This window comes from Oryzias melastigma, linkage group LG12 (assembly GCF_002922805.2).
Source record: "Oryzias melastigma strain HK-1 linkage group LG12, ASM292280v2, whole genome shotgun sequence".
NCBI classification, from domain to species: domain Eukaryota; kingdom Metazoa; phylum Chordata; class Actinopteri; order Beloniformes; family Adrianichthyidae; genus Oryzias; species Oryzias melastigma.
In genome coordinates, this window is record NC_050523.1 from 21147257 (window position 1) to 21160354 (window position 13098).

The window sequence follows — 13098 nt, forward strand, 5'->3', positions numbered from 1 at the left end:
GACTGTTATGATTACTGGAGCTGCAGATCATGATGTTAGACTTCTGAAACTGAGAATTTCGCACACAGACAATTCTTGACTATATGTTGAAGAATTTAACAGTTTTATTTCAATTTGTGAAAAAAAATGGCTATGACCAACAGACAACACTTTTAAAGCCCCATTTATAGAGATCAACAGCTAATAAAAGTTAATTTAGGGTTTGGTTACCCTTTAAGGTTTTACTTGAACCAAGAACCGTAGTAACTTATGAAAAAACTGAACCTATAGTTTTCTCTAAGTGCATGACTAAAACATGTTCAATCCCATTACAAGCAAAAAGATTAAAAATTATGATTTATCTATTCAACATTCATGCAGCTGAAAGACAATGGGTAACATGTTTTTTTTTCTTGCCTAAATTTAATTATTGGCAAATGTTAGATCAAACTTTTTATACTTCTGCTGCAGTCAGTGTTTTCTGTTATTGTTTTTGATTAAAAAAAACAGTGTCCATTCCCATAATAATTGTGATTTATATTTAAGGGATACAATGCTTTTGGGTAACATTATTTGTATTTGAACTGTGTTCAAACAGATTAAGCATCTTCAAATGACTATAACAACAGTGAGGTAGACAGAAGGGCTTACATCCTTTGTAATTGTGTGAAAAAAGGATGCTTACCAAGTTAAGCTTTGTTAAAACAATGCTAATTCCTGTCACTCTAAAGTGATTTACCTATTCCACAACCAGGTTCTTTTTTCCAAACAGCCCCTCAGTCAGAGCTCCACATGTAGCTCCAGCAGTATTTCAAAGTGTCTGGAAAAGTCCAGATTAAAATCCCCTCTGACATCTCTGGGAAAAAAAATGGTTCTCACAAGATGAAAATGTGAGCCACCCAGACATGCTTTCTTTTCACCTTTCTTCCATTGTTTGTGACTTTAAAGGGTAACTGAAGCCACATAAAGGTAGTTTTAGCCCATTGAGGATCTCTCCTTTCACTCCAGACCATCTTTGTTCTTTGTGCTGAGGGCAGAGAGTGCTCAATAGATGATGATGCAATGGGGGAGTTTCGGCTCATTTTAAACTAGTGGGTTTGAAAAGAGAAAGAGGTGGGGCGCAGGAAAATACTCTGAGACCCAGATACTGATTACATTCTCCCAACAGACTTAACGGAAACTCTTGCTAACCGTCTTTTCGTAGTGTTTTTAGTCCTTTAGTCCTCTGATTTGTAGATGGAACTACTTCTCCTCATCCATCTATTTACATGCTCTCCTGCTAGCTTACGACAACCTAGCATTAGCGGTGCCACAAAAAATGAGGGATCAACGGTGGAGCTATCCAGGCATAGAGTTCTGATTCAGACACCAGCACAGAAGAGGCAAAACAAAGACGTACATGGATGTATTTGTCTGCGAGTGGATGCATCAGAATGGAGCTTGTGGCCCACCCAGTGTATTTCATATATCACAAATACAATCTTTTAAAAAAAAAAATTTTTGTTCGCTCCTGATTCACATTGATTTGTATAAGGAAACACTCAGAAATGCCATTTTAAACTTAATTTTCTTTGAATATTGTCAGAAAAATGGCACAAGAACATGTTAAGAATACAAAAAACACGAGTTTTATTGGAATAGGTCTTAAAAACTGTAATTTCAGACTAGTCTCTATGGCGAAAATTAAGTATCACCCTGATTTGTGAGTGCTTAATTTGTGATTTGTGCATAACTTTGGATTTGTGCGTGCGCAATTCTTGATTTGTATTTCGTCTAATACATTATGTGCATAAGAATAAAAAATTACGAAATTCAAAATAATGCAAAATACAATTTATAAATGAACAAATTAAAATAACAACAGCTTGAAATTAATTACACATGTATATTTTAAAAAATACGTACAAATTGCTTGTTACGCACACAAAAACCTCAATTATGCACAAATCTGATTTGAGACTCCTCACCGTCAGGGGGAGGGGCTACAGAGGGAATTGATCAGTTCTTGGAAATATTTTTATTTTTAAAAGGCATGTGTTTTTTAAAAAAAGTTTATTTAGACTGTTTTATATTAATTATCAGACATATCTGTTTAAGAAGGTGGAAAAATGTCAAGTTTCAACCATTCACAATGTAAGTTCAAAACGGTTGATAAGAAAACTGATGACCCAGCGTTCTAGCAGCAGACGTTAAATGAGTCTCACATCAGATTTGTCCCTAAATAAGGTTTTGAGTGTGTGTAACTACAATTTGTGCGTCATTTTTAAAGATTTGCATGTGTAAATAGTTTGTAGCTGTTTTCATTTTAGTTTGTGCATGTGTAATTGTATTTTTTTTTGCCATTTTTGTACCTATGCACAAAATGTATCGTATGAGTTACAAATCAAGAATTGTGTGACACTAATTTCTCTTCATAAGTTTCAAACTTCCAGTGAAATGCAAAAAAAAATGTAATACCTGTAGTTAAATATTACTAAAGAAAAAATAATCAAATATTAGATGATGTCTTCAAGGCTAATGATTTTGTTGCATAGCAACATCTTCCAAGTGTTCATTAGAGATGAATTATTGCCTCAATGTTTGCACATCCTGTGAATCTAACTTAGAAAATGACAGAAGTGAAAAGTATTTATTTTTACCGAACGACGGTCCCTTCAGGAAATACCACACATAAACAGTCAAAGGAACGGTAAGGATGCTCGTGTTTATTTTGATAACAGATACTCACCCTCATATTGTGGGTGGACACGCGGCGTGTGGGATCCAAATTTAATCAGGACAGGGATGTCAAGTCCCTGTCGTACCCATTCCAACACATGCAGGGATGCAGAGGATGCAGCTGCAGGCTGTGACAGGGGAAAACTGCACTCCAGATCCACCGAGCTGCCGACCCGTCCGAAGACTTCAGACGCCACACCGTCAGGGGTTACTGAGGAGATTTCCAACAGCGGAATGAGGGACCGTTCGCAAAAAAATGACTATTGTCAAACTAAACAATAAACAATACTTACGCAAATGAAAAACAAATGCCACCACAGTCAAAGTGTGCCAATTTGATCTTGTTGACCCCATTTCTGTCACTCACACAACCAGCAGCATGTTGATTCTGTTGGCAGAAGAGACACAATTGTCACATATGAAAACAGCCATCTGTGACAGATTTTTAAGATAGAAACACTGCGTTGATAAAGCTGCCACTTCTGCATCCATTTCAAAGAAAGTTAAAAATAAATTGTTTGAAACTTTTTCCTCAGAAACACTGCATTCTATCCAGGGCCATTGCATAAATAGACAGAGCCGCCGCCTTTGCAACCAGGTCATATAAATGCCTCTGAAGAAGTAAACGTCATAATTGGGTAATAAATCTTTGGAGGGGGTCACTTGGGGGACATCATCTAAGTGCTTTATTTATAGTACATCAATGGAGACATTTGGCCAGAGCTGCCAGGATACTCAGCACTCAAGGACAGAGACCATCCGAGCTGATGGGATCACTAAAGTGAGACATCATACCGGAAAACTTTATGTCAAAGTGAAGCATCTGGTTTCTCCTGAAACATTTCAAGCTCAGTTGAAAAAGAATTGTCAGTTTTTGGATCAAAACTTTGCATCATTATTAAAATATCACAGAAGAAGATATCTTAAAGTTATCAATATATAAAAAGTGCATGTACCTGTGTAGTCTGCAATAAGGAAATAGAGATTTGATGGTGGAATGAAGAAGTTCAGAAGAGGAAAAGGTTAGCTAAGAAAAAGTTCAACATTAAAAGGACAGAAAACAGAGAAAATTATAGGAGATGCAGCACAAGGGGAATATGTGTCAGGGATGGTGGTGAAGAACCCAAACACAGGAGACAAGACTTGTTGGCGTAAACTTAAACTCAAACATGACAAACCTAGGAGACCAAACTAGTAACATGACAGAACAGAGCAGATGACCTGACAATGAGAAACTGAAGACCAGACACTCAAATAGGCTGAGGACAATTAACTAAATGAAGACAGCTGTGGATGATTTGACCTGGACATGGGGAGACTGACAGAAAACAGAACATGACAAAACCAAAGCACTGGGTCATGACAATATGTTGAGGACTTTAGTGACAGGTTGGACACAAAGGAGGGAGAAGTGAGGCAGAGTTGGAAGGATGTGCAGCAGGTTAGGATGATCAAGGACAAGGCTGTGTTGACCCAAATGAGGTGGATAGATTGAAGGACTTTGAATGGTTGATGAAAAAGGAAATATTAGAGGAGACGGGATTGGTGAGGTTACAGGGAAAAGAGGTAGAAAAGGTGGATGATTTTTAAGTACTTAGGCTAGACAGTCAAGAGCTACAGAGAGTTTGGAAAGAGGTGTAGATGTATGTTCAAACAGATTGTAACAGATGGAGGAAGGTTTCTGGTTTGATGTGATCAAAGAGTGTCATTAAGAGTGAAATGAGAGGTGTAGAAGACTGTGGTGAGAGCAGCCATGAATCCATCAGAGGAACGGTAGATGTTTTGGAGATAAATGCAGGGAAGTAGATTGAGATATTTGGACACGTTGAGAGTAAAAGTCAGACGAAATATCAGTATGGCAAACTATGACGACAATTCAACTCACGAAGGATTACCAGTCCTCTCTTTTCCTTTATCGGTTTCATAAAATATTACCAAAAGAGTCCACCAGGGGGCGCTTCACGTGAGCATTACAGTGAAAATGTAAGGAAATGTGGGGAAATTTTAATAAAAGGAGGGGGAAATGAATATGGATACCAGTACTGTAAAAAACAATTATTATATAACATTAACAGGCAGAAAGTTCATATTGTGCATCAATAATAATTAATTATCAGACATAAAATGTCAAATTAATTCTGATTTTTTATTTCCACATGTATCGCTCTTTGAAGTGAGAAGGCCATTTGATATACTCTGCATTTTTGTTCTTAATTGGAGCTTTCGTTATTAGTTACCTTAAAAATGCATGTTATAATTCTAAAGACACATTCATCGATATTGTTAATTTTATTTATGTGCTGGAAAGGGCGTTAAATTAAAATACTGTGTTTTAAATTGTTCTAAAAATATATATTTTAAAGAAAATAAAAAGAAGTTTTTTTAAATGGTTGTATATCATATATTACTAAGGTAATACTGTATATTGATTATTGCAATGCTTGGCATATCGAGATTCTATCAGTATTGTGAGTCATGTATCGTGAATCGCATCGTATCGTGAGTTACCCTGAGATTCCAGCCCGAGTTGAGAGGAAGAGCAGTGGGGATGTTGGTGAAATGATGCTGAGGTTGGAGCTACCAGCTATTAAAAATGGCCAATGAGGCCCCGTTGTTAAAGGTTTCAAAGACAAATGTTACTTACTTTTTATGCCTACTGAATCAAATTACATAAATTAAACCATATTATTTATTTTCTCCTTTTATTTCTTGAATTGTAAAAAATATTGTATTTGGACCACAAATAATTAAACTAAGTAATAATTGTTAATAATAATTGAAAATAAAAGCTTTTACATATTTTACACTTAAAATTATAAAAAACATTTTTACATTAGTTATTCATGCGCATAAATTATTGATAGTTTGTTAAATAAAACAACAAAATGACCAAAAAAGCCTTCCTGACGAAGGATCCAGATGGCTAAGAAGATCCCAGTGTGAGGAGCTGCAGCTCTCCAACGCCTCAAAAGACCCGTGACGGGAGAGGATTCCCTATTTAGTGGTTTAATTGTTTAAATGTTTTAGTATTGTTCTCTCTGTGAAGATTACATAAAGGAATTGTTCAAATGTGGTTGTTTGTGGTTTTCTAGAAGAACATAAATGTTTAGACTTTGACCTGATTTGTCCACTCTTTCGTTGACCCACAAACCGACCCGGCTCCCATTTAGAGAAGGAAACAGTTAAGTGGCTCTCACAAGAAGAAGTTTGGGGACTCCTGGTCTAGAGGAAGACCAAAGAGGGGTCTCATGAATGTAGTCAAGGAGAAGATGAGAGTGGTTGGTGAGTGAGAAGGTTACTGAGGATAAATGGAGGCAGATAATTTGCTTTTGAAAGGTAAAAACAGAATATAGTAAATGCTGAAAAGTGCATATTTGTTAACGCTTTACTACCTTCTTAGAAATTGTTTTACAGTAAAAATCATATTCAAATGTGACACTTTGGTAGATGCAGGAACCGAACCTGCAATCTTCAGATCAGAAGTCGACCGTTCTACCTCTGCACCACTTGAATAAAAATTCCTTTTTTTTAATTAATTGCAGTAATGTGAAAAATAAGCCTTGAGCATTCATGATTTTCTTTAAATCTTAGAAATAGAGTGCCAGAGTTTTTCAGGCAGCAGTCCTGCTGGATTTCTTAAAGGCCTTTCAGAGTTTGTTTTTCAAAATTGGATGCCTTTTTTCTTAGCGTTAGTCTTGTATCCGACCACTTTCAATGCCTTTTTTAGTTAACTCCCACATGTGAATCTCTAACATCAGAAGAACTACCTTACCAAAGTGATGAACCACTTTGTTTTTGAATACAGGAAACAAGTTTTAATTATATCTTCATACCCTTCACCACTTGCATCTGTCACAAAGATCTATAATTTTGTTTTTTTTGCTGTGTTTGATCAAAAATTGCCAGAAAAAAAAACAAGTTTTGACAGGGAGCATTTTCACAAAAACACAGTGATTATCTAGAAACTCACATTTCAGTTTAACAGTGAATACCACTTTGTTAAAGGACAACAATGTCTCTTTTCTTTGTAAACTTCAAAACTCAAAATCCACCAAACCGCCCTCAAAGTTTTAAATGTTTCATCAATTCTATCCTCTTATTTAACATAGTCCTTTGGTTCAGTTCACTCAAATCACAACAGGATGAACAGAATAATTAACATCAGCAGTAAAATTGTGGAACAAGAATGGAAGTCACTCATAACAAATCACAATAAAAGCGTTAAAAGTGAAGGTTTAGTGACAGCACACACTTTGGACAGCTGTTACAGCTGGTTACCCTCAGAAAGTATACTCAGATCCTTAATATTCAGGACAAAGATGGAGTTTTAAATTCAATTATCACACAGATGAGCAAAGACAACTTTTTTAGATTAATTTATACTTTTCTTTAATTTTAGAGCACGAATGAGTTTTTTGTATCTTACTGAGAGAATGTGTGTTGTTTTGATTTAATTAAGGGTGTAACGGATCATGAAGCTCATAGTTCGGATCGTGTCACGGTTTGAATCATTTTTCTGATCAGTAAAATTAAAAAATAAAAACAGGAAAAAAAGAAGATAAAATCCTAAAATTACTTTTTTTAAATAACATTTGAGAAAACATAGAAAGTGCTTCAAACCATTAATATACACTCACATCTATGAACTTTGAACAAAAATGCTACAATATGCAGTTTCTGATTACATTTACGTCTTGAGACCAAATCTACAAAAACTGAGAAAAGAATGCTTAATATGCAGTTCATTCCTTTGCCCTCCATATCCAATTAAATCTTAAAGGAAAAAGTTAAAATGAAACTTTCATTATTTTTTGTATTATTATAGTATTTAAACTAATTGTGGGGACATTAAATATTTCAAATCATTATTATTATTATTATTATCCGTAGTGCATGTGCAGGTGCAGTTTTCCTGGTGATTTTTGATCCTTTTGGCTTGCCATACTGCCTTACTACTGCTTTGGCAGGAGCAGCAGCTGCGGGACAGCTGAGCTCCTCACTGGGAGATCCAAACCCAGACATGGATGCTTCTATTAAGCTCTTCAAAATAAATAAATCTCTCAGTATCTGCATCCTCCATGAAGTTTTTGACGGAAGCTCCTCCCACATACGGCGGGAGCTTCAGGTTAACAGACTTTTGGATAACCGTCAAGAAGCAAATTTGACGTTTGTAAAAACAAACATGAATTTGATGCCGACGAGTGATTGTGATAATGCGAGTGCGAGGTACGCAGCAGCGGTGGGGGGAGGAGGAGGGTGGTTTGGGGTGATCCATTACACCCCTAATTTTACGAATGATTGTTTGTCTGCTTGCAAAGGAAAAGTAATTTTGATTTGATCGACTGGTCAGTTGGTTGATCAATTGATTGACTGAATTATTGATTGAACTTGCTATTTTTTTAACCTTAGTCTCATGAAGATCCGTCATCGTGAAGATAAACCTACATTTCAAAGCATCATAAACTTGACCTTTGTCATGATACGACATTCTGAAAACTATCATGAGTGTCATTTCCTACTTTTTGCTAACCCAGTTAGATAAAACACAGCTATGTTTTATGATTTACTGGCTTACCATAAATGTAACAGACTCATTACACACAGTTTCTGTACATCCGTAGTCATTTCATCAAGAAATAAATTGCTAAAAGGCTAACATTAATAGATTTGAAAGCCTTTCCAAAGTCCTTGACTGGCCTCTGCCCTCCCATGTAATGAGCGCTGAACTTCTTTAAGCCCCAGCACTCATATAAACCCTGTGCTGCGTGCTGCCTTTAGCACAAGTCCTTTATGGATTTAGTTTGTTTTATGGCTGGGCGAAGTCTGAACGAGTGGAAAACAATTACACAGGCTGTCAGCAGCTGCTGTGCTCGGTGCAGCACATTCCCATGCTTCAACACACAACACAGCATGCACAGATTTATACAATGTTAAAGTCAAAGACAAAAGAACTCAATCTGCTGCACGTCTGTTGACAACAGTCCATCGCAAAGTAAATGTTTTTCACCTGAGTGGTGCAGAAAGTTTGATGCTGAACTTCCACACCTGCTTCAGGTCTTCAGTGGTTGAGACTGAGCAAGGTCAGTCCAGTATAATCTTCTACATTCTTCAGTTTGAGGAACAAAGGCGAGTCAAACTTATTTTGTCTTTTCCATCCTCGTTAGGCGCAGACTGAACAGATGCTCAGCATCTTTTTTTATTTCTATTCTCCCTTCAGAACAATCGAGATGACGAGGATTGTACACACTTTAAACACATTCGTCATGATTACAAGAAACTACAACTGACATCCAAAGCAGCACATGAATAAAAATATGGTTTATAGCGTCATTGCACTGACAAGGTCAAGCTTGTTTATGTGACTGGTGAAAAGTGAGGCAATAAAGTGGACCAACACTGGTAAACAGAGGAAGTTCGGTAAACACAGCAAGAGGAGAGATGAGAGAAGAAGAAAAAAATCTCATTAAGCTGCTGGATATTCTCTGTCATTTATTCAAAACCAAAGACAAAACGGTCTACACTAGTGAGACTATAAACCGAAGCACCTCAGATGGTCTCTAGACATTTCACAGACGCATCCTCCCTCACTCCGGTGTTGGGGATGTGCGTAAACATCGGCACAGTAACTGCACAGCACTCTGGGAAAAGTCAAAGCTGCAATAAATGAGCCGCCAGTTCACTACAAAGGAAGCAACGCCGTCTCACACAGATTTATCCGCTGACAGAAATAGAAATGTCAGTGACAGGCGAGCTGTTGACATTCTCTTCTTCCCATTCTCATCTACACAAAATGAAAAATGGGGGATTGGCTAATTAATCATAGCCAAGGTGGCTAACCGATTTATCAGCGGCTCTGATTTCTTTTACCACCTCTGGTAAAACCCAGAGATAAACAGAGCTTCTAAATAAATGTGTCCTGATCAAACTCCATTTCCCTCTATCTAGCAGTTCACCTCGTTGGGATCAAATTAGGTCCTGTATGTGTTCCCTTCCAGTTATTGATTTAAAAGGCTACCTGTGCTGTACACTCCCAGGAGTGTACAGCACTAGAGTATTCCAAGGTACTTTGTTTCTGCCAGCAACACAAATTAGGTGTTAATCTCTGACCAGAGAGCAAATGAAAACAGGGGAAAAGGTCAAGTAAACAGTATGCTGAGAGTGTACCGACAAGCTTGATACAATCTGGCCCTTTAAGAAATTAAAAAAGTTATATCCAGAGTAAAAGTCGATACATTTCATTGATTAAAGACCCACTCTGATTATCTTTTGATCTATTGCAAAAACATTCCCAGTGGTTTTTAATTATGATTGCTTTTTTAGCCAAAATTTAGAAAAAATCGAATTTTCTAGGACATAGTTTCTGGAGGAGTTCATCAGAAATTTACCTCTCAGTTGGGGGCTGGACTGTTGGTGCGGAGTGACCCGGAGCTCCCACGGCAAGCATAACAGCTCTGATGCGACCAGCAGAGGTTTTACATAACTGTAAAAACGCAACAAGAACCTCCACTGCGTACAATCACGTCCGACTTCTACGATCTGGTCTCCCTGGCACTCCAAATCCAATTTTATCTGGATTCAAATTTTCTTTGGATGCTAGAGCTGAGTCACAGCACTTTTTGTGAAGTTGGGGCTATAAACAACCTAAATCGTAATAAATGGCGGGTTGTTGTGTGAACCTACGTGAGTTCGAAGTTTCGCGAGGTCAGCAGCAGAGCCTGTGGTTGCAGCCATCCCATAGCCAATGGAAGTCGTCTGCCGTAGCTAGACCACTCCCCGTTGTACCTGAGCTGTAACGCTTACCGTGGGAGCCCGGGGTAAGCCTTCTCTCTTCCCGTCATCTATCTACTTACATACTCTCCTGCTAGCTTACAGCCCCAGCACAACCCCAAGCTAATGTTAGCGGTGCAACAAAAATGGAGAGAAATATCTGAACAGTTTTGAGCCAGATAAAAGCTCAGATGAGGAAAACAAAGAAGTTAATGGATGCATCAGAATGGAGCGAAACAGGGAGCTTATGGCTTTCCAAAATAGTTTCTACGCCACAGCTCAAAGCGTTTTCCAAATGTATTTTTTGTTTGCTCATGATACACCACAATTTGAATAAAAAAAAAATACTCAAAAATGCAATTTTGAGCTCAATTTCATTTATATACACTCCCCATCATCAGAAATATGCCAAAAAAACATGTTAAAAACCCAATTTTCATTGGAGTAGGTGTTGAACTAAAGATGATGAATGGGCAACCACTCATGTTTTCTTCTAAGTACCGCTACCGTTACTTGAGTGTAATTTTTGTAAACTTTACCCACCTCTGTCCCAACCGAAATGAATAAGACACAAGCTTCAAAACCAGGAGAAATTCATTAACTTGACTTTCATTAGGCTATTTCCCACAGAGGCATCCAGGCCACCTCCTGCAAGCCTACCATAATGAGGGGGATGCAAAAACCCCTCAAGGTCCCAGCAGGAACAGCTTCAATGAATAAACACTTAGACCAAGATATTCAGACCTTTGAGGCTATTTTTCTTAATTATTGCACTATTGCCATGGATCAAGATTAATTAGCTTGGAAAAAACACAGAGCTTAGCAAGGTAAAAAAAGTGGCTTAAAGGCTATTAACATAAGCTAGACAAATAATAAATGCAAAACGTTAATGCTAACAAACAGTATTCTCTTAGCTAAGCTTAGAAAAGTATTCTGTTTAGTAGTTTATCCTGCTGTTCAATACGCCTCCCAGTAGGGATGCTGAGGCCCCGAACACGTCAGTATCTTTATTGAAATCCCAATATGATTAACACACACAGTTGTGTATGTCACCCACAAGAATAGCAAAGTGAATCTATTTTTCTAAAATGTAAAAACATCCAAGGCAAACTCAAAAATGTAATAGGTGAATAACACTGGAAGAACCCGATCGCGACACCATGGTAACAAGACTTTAACCTTGAGCAGGAAAGCTGACTTACAGGACTTCTGTTCATCACAGTGACTGGACTATTTATCTGGAAGGCCTCAGTACTTTCACGCATCAACTTCTTTCCAAGGAGGTGTGGCACAAAACATCATAAATCTAAGCTGTTACACAAATAGATGAAAACGTAATGACTGGTGCTGGTCAGAATGGCTGAATAATGTTCATCATTTTATGAGTGTCTTCACGATACAATGATAAATTCTGTATATTTATATAGTGCTTTTCTACCTACTTTAAGGCTCAGAGGCAGACACACTGATGGCTGCTTTACGTTGACACCAACCTATAACCATCAGGAGCAATGTGGGGTTCAGTGTTTTGCCCAAGGACACTTCAACACATGGGCAAACAAGTTGGGAATCAATCTTACAATCTGAGAATCATTTGCAAGAAAACAAAATCACAAGGACAAGTGTTCACATCATCTGGATAGCACTGCACTTTTAAATCAAAGACTCAAGAGGAATACAGTGCAAAGGTCACAGATATACAGCGGCTGCTTGTTTCAAGGCTGTATAACTCCACATCTGACCAGAAAGAAGAAAAACAATGAACTCTGCTAGTCCCTGGAGTATCAGATATCAGTAAGCAGACTCGTACACTCACTACAGAAGGAGCGGTCCTTTGACTTCCTGTAAGAAGCTGGGTTAAAAGTTGGAGTCATGTCAGTTTCAGAGGTGTGTCTCGTGGGTGATGGGGTTCTGCATGTCAAGCCTAGAATCTATTTTACTCCCAAAGAAATTAGCTTTTATTTTGGATTGGTAAAGTCAACCAAATAAAAGCACCATTTGGAGAACAAATGCTGAAGTATTGACTAAGGATGTATTCAGACTAGGAAAGTCACTTGGTTCGGATCGAGTCTACTTATTTGTTACAGATCGAGTCCTGAAGATTCCATTTGACCTCTATTGGAGATTTCTGTTTCGGTCAAACCCCTCTAAACAAAACCATGTGACTTAAGACCTCTTCAGTCATTGGACAGTAGTTACGGGGGCGGGTCCAAACATAAAGAGAAAGATGGAGTTCTACAGTCCTGCGGTTTGTCAGGATTTTAACTTATTCAAACTTTTTACTTTGCTGATCAATTTGAGCGTCTTTATAAAGGCCAGGTTCAACACATTTACTGCTACTTTGGTACAGCAGAGACACGCTGCAAAACTGTTACTGGGGACGCTAGGTCTAAGAAGGTATGCAAGTAAGTGTTTGTGACATATACATTGTCAGCAAAACAGTGAGAATCAATTTGGATCAGGTCAGAAGTTGTCTTAATAAGCCTGAATTCATCAGACCACATTTCAACTAGTTGTTGTATCTCATCGTTGTGGTGTTATGGAATTGTTTTTAGGAGGATTCTGTTAAGGAGATATAAAAGGCTGGCTATGGGGTCATTATGGTTCAGTTATTTTGGTCTTGGCTTGTATTCA

The 13098-nt window shown here is 37.7% G+C and overlaps 1 protein-coding gene across 1 annotated transcript in view; it reads right to left on the reverse strand.

Annotated features, from left to right (window-relative positions):
• The window catches only part of igsf9a (immunoglobulin superfamily, member 9a), an 85570-nt gene that overhangs the window by 63886 nt on the left and 8586 nt on the right, over positions 1-13098 (reverse strand). Inside the window, exons 2-3 of the mRNA XM_024257748.2 lie at positions 2991-3085; positions 2708-2908 (exon numbers count right to left, since the gene is read on the reverse strand). Coding sequence (XP_024113516.1) covers positions 2708-2908; positions 2991-3051 — 262 coding nt within the window. The 5' untranslated portion in view covers positions 3052-3085. The remainder of the gene's footprint in view (positions 1-2707; positions 2909-2990; positions 3086-13098) is intronic.